The sequence below is a fragment of the Papilio machaon genome, chromosome 26 (assembly GCF_912999745.1).
Source record: "Papilio machaon chromosome 26, ilPapMach1.1, whole genome shotgun sequence".
NCBI lineage: Eukaryota > Metazoa > Arthropoda > Insecta > Lepidoptera > Papilionidae > Papilio > Papilio machaon.
Window position 1 is genome coordinate 20,170 of NC_060011.1, and position 16,179 is coordinate 36,348.

The 16,179-nt window shown below is 43.1% G+C and overlaps 1 protein-coding gene across 1 annotated transcript; it reads right to left on the reverse strand.

Moving 5' to 3' along the window:
* On the reverse strand, positions 1-9,503 carry LOC106711580. The gene is made up of 17 exons (XM_045684330.1): positions 9,434-9,503; positions 6,301-6,402; positions 5,847-5,933; positions 5,514-5,597; positions 5,211-5,444; positions 4,781-5,087; positions 4,378-4,474; positions 3,951-4,077; positions 3,573-3,735; positions 3,329-3,444; positions 3,094-3,217; positions 2,549-2,856; positions 2,166-2,289; positions 1,082-1,187; positions 901-984; positions 455-552; positions 1-271 (listed from the first exon to the last, which is right to left on the reverse strand). The coding sequence occupies exons 1-17, from the start codon at positions 9,489-9,491 to the stop codon at positions 1-3; spliced, it is 2,490 nt and encodes an 829-aa protein (XP_045540286.1). The 5' UTR covers positions 9,492-9,503.
* Between the last annotated feature and the right edge of the window lie 6,676 nt (positions 9,504-16,179).

The window sequence follows — 16,179 nt, forward strand, 5'->3', positions numbered from 1 at the left end:
TCAGACATCGTCGGACTCGGCGCTTTGTGCGGGCGCGGCGGACGCGGCGGGCGCGGAGGGCGGGGCGCGCAGCACGTCTTCGCGCTCAAGACGCGGGTAGGAGGGCCGGCTGAGCACGCCGCACGTGTTGCCTCGCGCCTGCACGCGCACGTAGCCGCCTTCGCCCCATGCAGTCGACCACGAGTTCTTGAGGATGAAGTGCGGCTCACCGCGCTTCTCGCCCCAGCCCACTGCCAGCACCGCGTGGTTCAGCGGCCGCCGCGACTTCCCGCTGCGCACAACACACGTGTTTGCACTTCATCAAGTTGCGATTCACAATTTGTATAATAGTAAAACTTTAGATTTTGTAACTAAAAAGTTAACTTAACTAAAATATAACTTAGAAATGATCAATCTGAAAATTAGCGTTGTGGTAATATCACAAAATCGTTTACATTCGGATACGTGTACATACCAGCGCTCGTCGTACAGGACTCCCTTGGAGTACGTGGTGAAGCTCTTGGCCGTCGCGTCGACGATCACCACGGTGGGAGCGTGCCGCCGGATCGCCAGCTGTCACATATCACATAGGTTTTGGTAAGTTCGCCCCTGAACCACGAGGCCGATACCTCAGTTGCTTCTGTCGGCGGCGTTTACGTACACCAAACAAAGCAGGAAATCTATATCTATGCCAAATTTCATCCAGATCCGTTGAACCGTTCTGGAGATTCCTTTTAACAAATATCCATCCAAACATTCAGAGTTGTAATTTTACGGATACGGGTACGTGTACGATTGCAAGTTACTTAAGAGATTATCATTAAAGAGTATTTGATTCTCTTGAAAAAAAAAATTGCAATTTGGAAGTAAGAATTTGATATGCCTTTTCAACGGCGACTATCGGTAGAAAACAATAGATACCTTGAGAGCGGGAACACTGTTGACGGTGACGTTGACGTGTCCGCTGATGCGCGTGACGGGCTCCGGGCGGGCGCACTCGTCCACCTGCAACAACAACAACAACATGAACCATTACAACGACTCGTCGGTCGGAGCGCGCTCGGAGGCCGCAAGTCTCAGGAAACCATTTGATGAGTCTCACCTTAGGCTCGTACGGCGTGAACTCATCGAGAGCGGGCAGGCCGCGGTCGCGGATGTAATCGTAGGCGCGGCTAGGCCACGTGCCCTTGCAACCGTTGGCTCCATGCCTGTTTAGTAATACAAAGATAATTAGCGACCGAACAATAAGACCGATAAAAGCATTTCCCGCCTCGTATGGAAGATGACATTTAATACGTTCACTCTTTGGGAGGGCTGAATGGTCGTCGCCCACCCGGCCGTCAAGTTAGGAAGTCATTGGTCACTTTTCGTACATTAACCTGTTATTATCCGTTTTTATCGTAAATCCCGCGTAAATATTATGCGTCTCGCTCACACGAAGAAAACGACCGCCGTCTTAAGGAATTGTAAACTATTTAACAGTAAAGTTAACATTTGTACTTGTATGCCAGGGTTTTTTCACTTGAGCTTGAGTTACTCGTATGTAATGAGCAACATGCTAAATAATGCTTGATTTACATTATGCCAGTAGGACAGTAGGACAGTAGGACAGTAGGACAGTAGGACAGTAGGACAGTAGGACAGTAGGACAGTAGGACAGTAGGACAGTAGCGCTCAAAATCAGAGCTGGCATACAAATGAAATATATGGATATTTTCACGGCATTTGATTTAGGAGGCGAGTATATTAAAGAAAATTGTATTGCGGGTAAGGGACAAAAATTGCAAGCCAATAGTAGCAAAGACGCATGGTTGCCATGGCAACAGTAATTTTCGGCAACGGTAGTTATGAATGTTTTACGCGATGTAAACAATATAACAAAGTTTTCTTTTTAACAAAAATAAATAGAATTTCATGCGGATGAAGCCGCACGAGAATAGCTAGTGATGTAATATAAACATTAATTGGCGCCAGTGAGCCCATACAGTACGGCACATGCCAAGCCAGCGCTACTGTCCTACTATACTGGTATAATGCAAACCAGGCCTGGTTGTTTGCTGTTGGTTAAATTGTTTTTATTCAATATAGTATGTTTAAGGTGTTTTAAGCTCCGCGGGAAGGCGGGAAGGCGGGTCGAGGCGAGGCGCTAGGCGAGGTATACAACAGTGGGGGGGGGGGGCACCAACGTGTGCGCGCAGTCGACGAGGCACTTCTCGCTGAGCGGCACGAGGCGGCGCGTGCGCAGGAACAGCGCGCCCTCCACCGCGCCAGTCACCGCGAACGCCCAACACGACATACACTGCCCCTGGTCTGTCGACAACCTCATGTAAATATTTAACTAATACTAGTGCCGCCGGAATACGATAATTGACACCCACCCGTTGATGAAACTGAATGGATCAATATTATTGTAATTATAAGAGTGATCTTTTATTTTGATTATAACTTTCTAAATATTCAAGTACAAGTTCGGTCGACTTAGGAAATAAAAAAAAAGCAATTAAAACCTCACAGAACGTCCGCTCTGCATCTAGCATCATATCAGAATATCTTTGAGCATTGCGCTTACATCGGACGGGCGAGACGGCGCCACGCGGTCGCCAGTCGAAGTGGCGCGGCAGCGCGTCCTCGGCGGCGGCGAGCTGGCGGCGCGGGTGCGGGAAGCGCTCGGCGCGGCGCAGCTCGGGCGCCGGCCGCACGCCGCGCAACTCCGCCAGCTCCGCGTCCAGCCGGTCGCACAGGAAGTTGACGCCGAGCTGCGCGGTGGCGCCCTGCCGGTTGCCCGACGACACGAACCGGTGGCTCTGCACGAGCAGGTTCTTGCGCACCGCCTCCTCCGCGCCGTCCGCGTACCTCCGCTCGTACGAGCGCATAAACCTAGCGAGATAAGCAATACTAGTAAAAACTGTAACTATTCATTATGATTAATATTAAATCTGTGCCAATTTTAACCGAGGCGCAGGTGTATTAATTGTGGAAAAACGAATCAAAATTGACTATAGGCAAAAAGTGCAACCGTAAAGGATAACCGTCACCGATCGTGCGGACGTTGCGCCCAACGATTATTAAGCAGTTGGCTTAATAAAGATGCATATAAAGTAGAATGCTGCTAACTCAGTGAACTTGAGGTCGTAGCGCGGGTCGCGGCGCGGGAGCGTGAACTCACGCAGCGGCTCGAGGCGCGCGCGCGGCTCCGGCGCGCTGGCGTTCACGTACTCCACCTGGTCGCAAGCCTCGTCTGCACACACACATATAAACGACTGGCGTCATATTTAAAGTTAAACCAATCACAAGTTTACTTTTATCGCCGAAGTGTAAACCTCGGGATGTCAAGAAAAGCGATACTTGCCCAAATCTAGATTAAATATACTGGGCGAGTGCTCCTGCTCGGTGACTTCGATGTACTGGTGATGGTAGCCGTCGCAGTCCGGCCCCAGCACCGAGCTGTTCACCGACACCGTGTACCTGCCACAAACAAACGAAATATGCAAGCGTTCACGTAGGCATCGCAAGTGCGGCCCAACTAGCGAGCGACCGAGCGACTATACCAAAAACTAAACACCAGGAAGTGAGCAAACGAGACGAGTACGTACGAGAGCGGCACGAGGCGGTCGCCGTCGCGTGCCAGCAGGAGGTCGTGGCGTGCGGTGAGCGTCTCGCCCCGCGCGCCGCCCGCCTCCCCCGCGCGCCCCGCCACCACGCGCTGCCACAGCTCCGCTACGCCGCCGCCATCGCCACGGCCGCTCTCCACGTAACCTGTACGAGGAAAAGACATGCACAAGAAAAGAAAAACGCCTTAAGTGCCGGGATCGGTTGGAATAGAGGCAGGCACAGAAGGGTAACGACTTTCATGTGGCGCCCGAATAAGATAAGCGGAGCGTGACGTCTATCTGCAATCTTCTAAGTCGCCACAATAAGCTTGTTGGAGTTCCACCTTTTTGATATTTTAGGACCTCGGGCTGAGAACCTACCTGAGAACACGAACTGGTCTAACTCGAGGGGCAGTACGGGCAACGTTCGGTCCTCGGGTGCGGCGCGTTCGGGCGAGCCCACGGCGCAACGGCGCAGCGGGCGATCACCGCTGCGGTCCACGTGCGACTGGAGACCACACGCGAGATAGCGTAATCGTTTTTGATCAACATAGGCTTAGTTAACTTCTACCAAGGTTCTATCTAGCTAAATCATTTATAGAAAATCTGACATTAATGTTTCAGGTACAGACGGTTACCAAGAGTGATGATATCCACCGGTAGAGTTTCTCATCGATATTAAAGTTATGTCAAAGTCACAGAGTTGTGTCGACGAATCCTAACTGACCGGCGGTGCCGAAAGAAAAGATCTTCGATTACTTATTTAGTATGTATGTACATGTTGAATGCAATTCCATAAGGAGGTTACCTCGACACGGTAGACGCTGCCGTCGGCTATGGTTCGGAACGTGGATGCGGCGCCGGCATGGTGGTCCACGCGCGCGTCGCCGCTCTGTGCGTCCCACCTGCGGAAGTGCACACGCCTCGCTTTACATAATCACTACAACTACACCGTCATCAATACAACACACACATACACACACCCATCAATAAATTATTTCATCTGACTGTCGTGAGTGTTCTAGCTTCATCTTGGAGGAAAAGAACCAAGCGTAGGATTTCAACCGGCTTGGTTGTGTAAAAACAGAAATACACGAATAGACATCAACGCTGGGAGATTCCAAGAAAAACGACATTGTTCCAGTTCAGTCCTTTATCGACAGTCAGAACCGACCGTATCACAAGATGGCGAGGTTATAAAATGAGCTCACCACACGGTGTAAGGTTCGGAGTAGTCAGCGCGGGGTACGGTCAGTTGGCCGCGCAGCAAAAGAGGGCGGTCGAAGCGCGGGCGCGGGGGCGTACGCTGACGGGCAGCGTACTGGGCGCTGCCGGGCGCGGGGCCAGGCGCGGAGCCGGGCGCGGGCGCGGAGTACTGACGCCGGTAACGCTGCGGCTCGGGGGCTTGCGGCGCAGGAGCGCGCTCGCTGAGATCATGCCCCGACAGTTTCATGGGCGGCTCGTAGGGCGCGCTTGGCGTCTGCGACCGGAACATCTCCACCAGCTGTTGCGAGCTAACTGGAAACGAAGTTACTGCGTTCATTGTATCGATCATAGAAATAGCAATAAACTTGTTGCTTCCTTCCATATCTCACGGCGAACTAAACGTATCATATTATGAAGGTATGAGGAATGGCTCACCCACTTTGTTGAACGTCGGCGGCGGGCCGGTGCTGGCCTCCGGGATAAACTCGTAAGAGGGCTCTGCCGTGGGCCGCTCCCTGTCTAATTCCGGTTTCTGCGGGCCTCGCGTTCGGCCGGAAGAATATTCTTCGTCTAAATCGTTGAATCCGTTACTCGAAACTCTTTTCCTGTTGAAATTATCCTTAACATCTTCCTTGTGAGTTGTCGCGACTACAACTGGGCATTCTGGAACTAAAAAAGAGATTTAACAATCTGAGTAGGTACAGGAGCGACAGACGGCGGACGGTTGCGGTGGGCTACCTGGTTGTGGCGGCGGCGGCTGGGCGGGTACCTCCATGGGTAGCACTAGCAGGGGCAAGATGGCGGGCTGCGGCGGCGCGCGCGCTGATAGCAATGCAACCAATTGATCGGTTATTACTAACTAATTATAAAAAATTAGATAAAAATATTTTTCATTCTTTTTCACGCGGAGAAATTTGCGCAATCAGCTAGCAATTAAAATAAATATATATATTATTAACCTATCTTGTTTCATATTATATTACATAGAAAATCATGTTTCATATTTCAATAGATATTTTTTATATGATAAGATGAGCATGTGTGTGTGTGTGTGTGTGAGGAAGGCGCTACCTCTGGGAGGTCCCCTGGCACCGGCGACTCCCGGCAGCGACCACTGCGGTCCCTCTGCGCCGAACTCCATGTTGTTGCGGGCGTAGTCTGCACACATGACGTTTGCTTTAACATGCTGCTCGCCGCGCGCCGCTCGCCGCAACACGCTTACCAAACGCAAGCGACGCGGTGCGCGGCGCACGGCGCATGGTCATACGACGCGTTGACGAATGACGAAAACAAAATGTGGTACGCGCTGGCCGTTGTTGTGAGCACTGCCGACACCGGCGTTTATGAAGCAGGCGAATATGGCAAACAAATCGCATCACGAGTACCTTTTTTCACATAGGGCATTTAAAAAGTATTAGACTGCTTTCCTTTTTTTCTTGCTCACTGCTTTCTAGCGCCATTCATTCGTCAGAAATGTTTTCAAATGAGACTTGATCGGTTTAGTTATGGATAAAATTGTTGAGACCTGCGACGAGCTGCAGCCAGCTGTTGGAGGTGGAGCGGGGCAGGCGTACGAGGGGCTGCGCGGAGGGTGCGGGGGGCGCAGGTCCCGCCGACGTCAGAACGACTGCACAGATAAACAGAATTATCATAAAAATGAGTTGAATATTTTACGTTATATCTGACCAATCAAAAATTTTTGCAAATAATACAGTAAAATTTTTGCATTGGAAACCGTTATCGAAACCTTTAACAAATATTTTGTCGTGAATACAGAATTTACACAAAATTATTTCGCCCGTGAAATATGGAACCGCGATTAACCGGAGCGTCTCTCGTGAATAGCAACCGGTGATATATGTTCATTAAATTCAGTCTTAAATTGATACATCTTAATTTATGGTTTTGCTTATTGTGTATTTTCAAAGTAGATCCGCGGCGGGCTCGCACTCATTCACCAAGGCTAGAGGCCATTAATGGAAAACATGCGAGCAGCCCGACCGCGGCCGCGCGACCTGTTGTCATCATCCACTGCGTGTTATTTAGAAGTAATTAACATAAGATGGACATTACAAACCGGCCGCCGCCGCCTACACTCACGCTCAAGAAAGTTTTATACCAACTTAACATATTGTAAAACTTTATAAGGGGATAACGTAGCAGTACATTGGACAGTACAAAAATTTAGTATGAAAACCATTACCATCTAGCTTTCAAGACGAGTTCTCTCTACAAAATCTCCGTATATCCTGATCCCTGTCATTATCTTTAACAAAACAGAGATATGTTTGAAACGGGGATATTATATTTGAAACCCACGGTAAGTCGTAAAAAAAGTTTAAACGACATTGCATGTCGTTATATAACCAGCCTGTTACCGACTGGTAAAATGAAATTAAAACTACATATTTCAAATTTACAAAACAAAACTAACAAATTTTCTTATCCAGTTTTTCCACGTTTCTTTAGATCTCGCCCGTTTCTGAACCCTGATAGTGCTTCTCTCATTGTTATTTGGCTATGTCTTTAGGACTTTACGTTTATATTATTACGAAGACTTAAAATTCCACGATGTCACTGCTATTTTATAGAGTCTAGAACCAACCGCGATAGCAGCACCTCTCTCAAAGGTTCAGATATCTTAATTCAGAATTATCAATCAGAAACAGAATTATCAATATTGCCGATTTAAAAAAAAATTCTTCATCACTAGAATGTTACATTCCTTGAGCATCATTAAATTGTTCTTTATTTGATATTATCATGAAATGTTTAAAGATAAATGTCCCTCCCTGAGATTGTTCTGCGGACGACCAACCTATAGGTAACGTAACTAATACGACTCGAATCGAAAAAAAATGAGAAAACAGAATTCAAAGAAAAATATATAACAAAAAAATGCAAGAAAATATGTATTGCATGTGATTATTGTTGCGTCTATATTATGAAGTATTTTTATTTTGAAGAGGCAGACATTGTAACTACCAGAAACGAGTAAGCATTTCATCATGTTATTTAGCCTTGAACATATATTTGTCCGAACGTGGATGTAGATATGGCAAGTGGCGACATCTCTTGTATAAAATAACAACGCTCGATCTACCAGTGGCCGTGATCTAGTAAAAGTAACTTAATACTCTACTCCTGTTATTTTCTTAAACTAGTTTACGAAGGCGACGATGATCGATGTGATTTAAAATTTGAAAGGACAATTCGGGGAAGTATGGCAGGCGCAAGCGCAGAGGCTCGCGCGCGTCAAGGCCGAACTCGCGGTCGCGGTCGCGGTCGCGGGCGGAGGAAATTTTGTAACGTTGAAATTAATTATGTAAAAGTCGATAAACCTACCTACCTGAGTGCTACGGGGGGGGGGGGATATAGCATTACAAAGTATTTACATAAATAACTTTTCTTTAACAAAATAATGATATAAATTGGTATAATTTCGCAATTTTACCGACTCACAAAATCCAGACGAGTTTCGGCATCTATATCAGTAAGACGTTACTATCAAAAGATATTACAAAATGTTGTTCTCATATGACATCAAAACAATGTGCCGAGGCCGAGGCGAACTACATCTTTAATAGATTGTTGTCTATCTATGTATATGTTGAGCGTCCGTGGAAATAATTATTTTAATACATTTGCTCAAATAACTAGCTTATTGCAGGGACGTAAAGCGTCGGGATGTGTGCTATTACTCGAGCTTTTCCTTTACCTTTTCCTAACTCGTGCGTTCTCTTTCCCAACTGTCAAAATAATGTCTATTAAAAAGAAAAAACCAACCACGAAGTTTTTAGAAAAAAAACAGAAGTTTTTATGATTCATGCAAAAATTTCTAAAAAGAAGTTACTAATTTGTTTCAATATCAGATTTAATGATTTGATTCAATGAGTATTAGGTTTCATTTCATTTCATCTCAATAAAAAAAATCTACTGAAGACTTGGCTGTATGGGCATAGTACCCTTTGCCTACCCAGAATGGGTGAAGAAAACAAAAGAAAATCTCTACTTATATTCTATTTTATTATTTTATTAAATTGCTTCATTTTTCGCAGTTGTATTTAAAATAGTTGTTCAGTACACGTGCGGAACCATCATAGTAACTTGTTCCGACTGTCAACCCTCACCTTCTCGGCTCGGGTGGACATTAATTTGTCGGAACTCTTTGCAATGACTAATGACAGGCTTTCCGAACTCACAATGAAATATACTAATTCAGTAGGTATACAAACCGTTTTGTTGCACTACTGAAAGTCTAAAGCTAGACTTTGTTGATACGACCTGTCCTATGCTGTTGTGAACATAACATTTCACTTGTCTCTATCTCTGCTCGTCCCCTGCAATACAAAGCTCTCCAATTTCTCAACGCGACGCCCTCTGCGGCGCGGCAACGGTTACGTTTCACTTTAAATCTGTGATTACGATATGTGACCGCGAAACACCCGGCGGTGATGGATGAAGATAAATATAATTATGGGGTTCACAAGAAATATAGATTCACCGAAGGTAGTTTACTGATTATATATAGAGATTAATTAATAGTGAATTTAAATTCAAGATTTTCGTTTCATGATAATTCACATTACAAAAACGAAATCCATAGAATAGAGGGCGCGAGAGGCGACAAGTGGTGTCGGTGGCGAGTGGCGACTCACCGGCGCCGGCCAGGCAGAGCGCCAGCCAGCAGGACGCGGGTCGGGCGCGGCGCGGCATCTCGAGCAGTGGTAAGCACGAGCACTGTCGCCGCGCGCGCCCCGCTCGCCATATACCAGCCGCTTGCTCGCCCCGCCTCCCGTCGCCGCTCGCCGTCACCCCCGCCGGCACCTCTTAAAGCACAGCGCTGGGCTCCACATCTTGACAAATTAGTACAATTGCTATCAGCCACCACGCCGAGCCACTCGCCCTTGCTACTCCTATTGCCGCGAAACGAAGAAAAGACATAATCCATTTTCTTATTTTTTAACCTCTCATAAACCTTGTCACCTCATGTCCAAGACGAACACCATACCTCGTTCACAATGAAAACTGTCTTTTGATTTTTAAATTTTTAGCGTCGTAATAAATTTGAGAACTCTTCCATTGTTAGTGATACAATAATTCCCATTTACCCTACGCTATACATTGATCTTGCTCTCGACTTCCCGCTACAATACGCCATGTTTTTTCTCCTCAACTTGTTACATAATAGATCTTCTATCCCTTCTTCTTCTGGTGGTCCTGCTGCTGTGCTGTGTGCTGCGAGAAAAGCTTTTAGTCATTGTGTTATTGTATTTAAATTTGGCGATCTAATCGAGATAAGTAGTTTCTATTTGCATGTATATAAATTTCGCAACTCGCCCGATGTGTCAAATTAAACTAGAACAAATGAGGCAAGTCGCCTGCAGCTGTTTGTTGTTAGGCTACAGGGTCCATACCGCACCGCACAGCAGCAGCTGCAATCGGTAGCGCTTTAATTAATATTAAGGCCTTAATTTAGATATATTTTTAAGATCTGTTAATAAGATCTTAATTAAAATAAATAAATATATGTAAATGAGCTGTCAAGCTCTGTGTTGATTGACATGGCCATTGTGACATGTGACATGGCCATTGGCAGTTGCACGGAACTTATTTAGGGACCTTAGAGTTAATTGTACTTGGAAAAGATAGAAAAGGTAGATCCTTAAGGAGATGTTTAAAAAATGACACTTTCCTATGACTGCTAAAAAATGGTGTTTTAGTGATGCACCTTGCCATGTATCGCGTATGACTCTCAAACTTGGTCGTTAACTCAAAAACATTTTCACAAAGACGGCACGAAGAAGCTAAAAGACCGTGGAAGAGCAGAAGATATTAGAAGTACAACTGAGGTGGAGGATTTACTAAGAAAAATAAGACGGTAAAAATGGAGATGGCCGGGACATGTGACCAGAAACAGCTAAACAAAATGGACAAAAAATGTTAACAGAATGATAGCAGTATTACTTCTTGATATAAACAAAAACATTTGCTAGTTACATATATTTTTGCAGTTTACTCGAAAATTACAACACCACGTGCCATGTGAGAGTTTCTTAACTGAAGTAATCGCAACTCGTATTTATATTTCGAGCCAATTGTCGGCTACGTTGCTCATGCGCACACGTACCAGTGTGGCCTACCGCACATTCGTGTGATGAGGCCGCACACACATAACGTTATCTAATAAAAACTGAAAATCCTCCCAAAAAATAAGGACAAACAAACGGAATAAAAAACATCTCAAAGTAAAATTATGGACCGCCAACCCCCACCCTCCCTAATGGCGTCACTGTTTAATTAATTAATCGATTATGCGCTATAAATATATAAAAATATGCGTGAAGCTCTCATAACATTTTAAAATTTAGTATTTTCTAATAAAACCAGATCACAAGACGAGTCCTTGACATTAGGGTTTGCCGCGCGAGAAGTCACCGCGCGGCCATGACCATGGAGTGCTTGTTCAAGTGGCAAGCGCGGGCGCGGGCGCGGGCGTCACCGCGGACACGGACGCGGGCGCGGTAGATATGGCGAGCTTGTGTTCACATTAGCCGTCAGCCGTTAGTACAATCGACCACTTCAATCTGATTAGTGCTCGTTCACTTTGACTGCGCGGGTTAGAGCACGGAGAAATATATAATACCTACATGGCCATAGGAAATGACAAAAATGACAAGTCTGTACTGTCTTCTATAACAGCTGTGTACTATAACCATATAGAAAGCAGGCGTCAAGTGGAAATAATTCCGCGTTTAATCTAATGAGTGTGCGTACCGGAGGCCTGATTTTAGTCTTCTTTCCCTTCCCTTCCTTTTCTTATAGAAAATGGATATGAAGCGGAAGTAGATTTGATTGAGAGGGGGACGCATAGGAAGGGGAAAATTTTTCTGTCTTTGTGTCTTCTCTTCCGTCGATTATAGTTAGGCAACGTATGTACAATAACAGATGTCTATTGGCAGCGGTCGCGTCGCTATATCGGCGCTTACTTATGTCACCTAATAATATATTAAACAAAACGGTACGACAAGGAACTTGTGATACTTTATGACATTGCCAAGTTCTATCATAATTTAATTTAACTTAAGACAACCAGCAGGTCAGATAACTTTTTAGTTATGTATTTTACAAAAGAAAAAAACATTTATTGCTATATTTATACAGGTTAGGAAACAGAACTTTTTGCAGATGCAACTTATCAATAATTTTATTGATTAAATGTCAAGGTGTGGTCTGCGTGGGTGAAGTGGTCTTAGAATATGAACAAAAACGTAATGAAGAGCAATCATCAACAGAGATGATGTAAGTAATTGACTCTTCGTATCGTATTTTACGTATGATACAAGCGACCTTCAGTAACATGTAATAGGATAACAAGAAACCAACATGATTTGAAGTTATCAAAATTATATCTCATGAAATAAAACATTACTATCACGCAAAACAGCGCAGCACAGCACCTTTCTTTTCCGCGCTGTATTACTTGCCGAAGCTGCAGAGATCCGCCGCTTCTCGCCCGGTGACTGCCGTCGATATCGACCTTGACATTAGAAAGAGCTCATCGCAATTTTATTTTTTGTTTGTCCAAAGTCTGCAGATCTCACAACTGACACGTCTGCCTAAAGTCCGGCTTTTCAAAAGGTCATCAAGTTTTACTATTTTTTAGAAAAATAAGTTCAATTTAAATGAAGGTAAAGGTTATGATATGTAGATAATAATAATTTTGGATTTTGCTATTAATGTATTGGTATGCAGGTTGCATCACGATCTTTTCCGTAAGCATTGAATAAATGTATGAAATTCTAAAATCAAAGAACACATTGTTATGTACAAATTTCGCCATGTGGCGGAGATCGAACCCCAACCTGTAGATTACAGGTCTGGCGCTTAATAACCGCGCCACCGACGCTCTCAGTAGTAATCAGCTGCATTTAATTACTTAGGTTCACTGAAACAGACTAATACTAAAGATCTGACGAGAGCTGTTTCTTTCTCGCTGTGTTGTTGACGCAACGCCATGTCTTTGTACATTTGTTTCTTATTATGATGGAAGATGAGCTCATATTGTAAGTGTGAAGCGGTAAGCGGCCATTAGAAAGTTAACTATGGGCGGCTGCGGTCGCGCGCGATGCGCCGTCTTGCTTCGTCTTGCTGCGGCCACTGCCGACACACACCAGATCCCCAAGCGATATTTAATGCTCTCTAAATAGACTCTACGCTTCATATCAATACTTTTTCCACGAATCTTAAAACTTTAATAACTAACAAAAGGCAATTGCCCGCGATCACGCACGCAGTAATTTTTTTATGTTTTCAAAGTATCATGAGTTGCTTTAAAAAAAGGAAGGTTGGATTGTGCCACACCCCCAGATCATATACCGGATGTAGGTTAGGCGAGTAGTGAGTCAGATTGTTCCGTGAGGCCTACCAGCTCGGCAAGGTGTCACACTTGGCCGATACACACATTTGTAACCTTTCTTCTCATTAGAAAACTCGAAACTTACATAACTTTATGTCGGCAGCAGAAAGTTTTATGCGACCTTTGATATCACGTTACGTTGTACAAATTAACATAAATTCTTTAAACAAATGCATGTATGTAATTCGCCTAGTTATATATATATTCGCTCAATATTTTAAAAGAAGAATCATTGGGACAATTCTTTTAACAAAATCTATATCTAATCTATAATTATAGCGGAAAATCGGAGCAGATTTTTATTAATTAAATAATAATCATTACATAAAATATATGAATACGAATGTCTTAAAAATCATTTACTTATTCGGTTCTTCAATCGAGTTAAATAAGCATCAGTTTCGCAAGTAGGTAGTGATCGTTGTGGTTTGTTGCAAATTCACATAACTTTTTACGGCTTCGTTTTAGGAACAACTATTACTAAAGCAAAGGGTATTGAAATATTCGGTGACGAGGTCGTCCAGCTATTTTGTTCGCAGATTAACTAAGCTACAAAACTACAGAAAATTGTTCACACATTCTGCCCATTTTGTCAATTCTATCGTACAATAAATGCAATAAAATGCGCAGTAATGACATCGAGCAAGGTCTCATCACCTCATCACATTATATTTACGTAGGTAGCTTTAGTCTAAAGTTTTCTTTTTATGTAATGAATGTAACACTAAGAGCTGGTTCAAGGCTTGAGAAAATATCAGGTTATTGACAGGGTAGAAAAGGTGGTAAGGGAAAAATAAGGTGAAACGAAATCGTCTCCGCCCTGCCTGTCTGTCGATGTGTCACAATATTATTTATTTGTTTAACTTGCAGCTTCAAAGTATTAATGTGAAGCTGTCGGCATTAAATCACCACTGTTTATTAATTGCTTAGAAAAGTAGTCGTTTATGTAATAAACAACTTTTTCCATTAACAACTTTAAATTGAGTACATTCTGTTAACGACATTTAAACCTGTCCCTTAAATAAACTTGCAAACTTTATCGAAGTTTTAATTTGAAGAAACGGAGAGCTCCAACATAAAATACAAATACTTAATTGTTGTTGAACTTAAGTATCTACATATGTTAGTCATTAATACAAAACAGAATGTAATTTTCATCAGTGGACTCTTTCAAGTTGGCGAGATGTTTAAAGCAGAGCGATGTCAGTGAACCACATTTGTGCTTGTGGACAAGCAAAGTCGAAGACGACCGCAGACCTGCGCTGTGGTAAATGTACCTAATTACTTATAGTATTGGCAAGAAATGTTGCATTGTCGTCTGCGTTAAGCCACTCTGCAAACGTGCTTGGGCCAGCACCTCTCCCCAGGCTGCAATAATTTCCCACCACTGAACGTGGTCTTCAGCTAACAACACAACACCGGACAATTACCACCGGTAGATTAGCATTAGTTATTTTGTCGGCGAACTTCTCTAAGCTAATGTGAGGGAAAAGAATTATAATTTACTTACATATTAATAAAAGCACGTCAAAGGTCTACCAAAAGGTAGTCAGTAGACTATTTTTTTTCCAGAACCAATAGCGCTATGACAATACTTATAATTTTTATTTGTGCCTGTCCACTCGTTCACAACAAGGCTCAAGATATATCTCCAGACATGGTCAAGTACTCGAACTCGAACGAAAAACACTCGCCGCTCACGCGCGAGGTCAACAGTTACACAAAGAGTTAAATAAAATTATTGGACCTGTAACTTCTGTTTTATTATAAGGAAGTACTTGATTACCAGCATGTATTGCGAAATACTAGGTAAGTGTAAGTGGTACCAGTTTTCCGCTGGCTTGAAATTCGATCATATAAATAAAAAAGGAATAAAAGCAGTCATCATAAATAAGCTTCCGTCATACTACAGAGGTTTGTTATTCTTATGTACCGCGCTTGACATTTAAATTGTGTTTCTTTTATTGTTCTTAATTACTTTATTTATATTGTTCATAGAGATATACAGGGTGTCCGGGACCACAGAATCCGTGGTCGAAAATATGGCGATTTAACCCAACTTACCTCCAGATAAACTTGCTTCGCTTGGCCACTTTAAAGGGCTAAAGAGGGCATTAAAGTTTGTAAATTATTTTACATTTATTGAAATATCTCGAAAAGTATTAAGTTTAGAAACCATAGTTTTTATTTGATAAAAAACACCTTTTTGTAAAACAAACCTTTTGTTATAAAATCAACAGGAGGCTCAAAAACATGACTGTCAGAAAAACTCTATCATATTTTTACAACCGTCTGTACAATCTCAAACATTTTTTTCTTCGCTAGAAAATTTTATTAAAAAAATTTTTGTTTTGATAACATTTTGATATGGCAAGCGGTTTTGCCACAAAATATGTTTTTATAAAATCTTATGCGTTTAATTCCTTCATGAACACTTAGTTACTTAGTGCAATAAATGGGGATGCAAATGCCACATCTACAGCCATAAGTCCAATTACAATAAAAATAAACAATTTTATGTGACACTACACTGCAATGTGGTATCTAAAACTATATTAAATTTAACTCTAAAACTAAATTTTGATAAAAAAAAAATTAGTAGCGTTATCTCGAATTCAAGAGTTAAGTACTTCGTAAACATTATTTTGTGGCAAAACCGCTGGCCAAATCAATCATCAAAACACGATTACACAGGAGGTTGCAAAAATATTCAATCGTATTGTTTATATATTCGTGTTTGTGTGTTTGTGTTTAACAAAAAGGTGTAGTTTATGTAAAAACCGTATTTTCAAAACGAATAAAATCTGTGTAAGGCCTTTTGAGATAATTTGCAAATTGCCCGTTGATCCCCCTAGTGGCCAAACGAAGCAACTTTGGACAGAAGTAAGTTGAGTCAAATCGGCGTATTTTCGACTACAAATATATGGTAGTCCATAATACACGTCTTTTCCGAACATCCTGTGTAACGTCAAGTTATTTATTTCT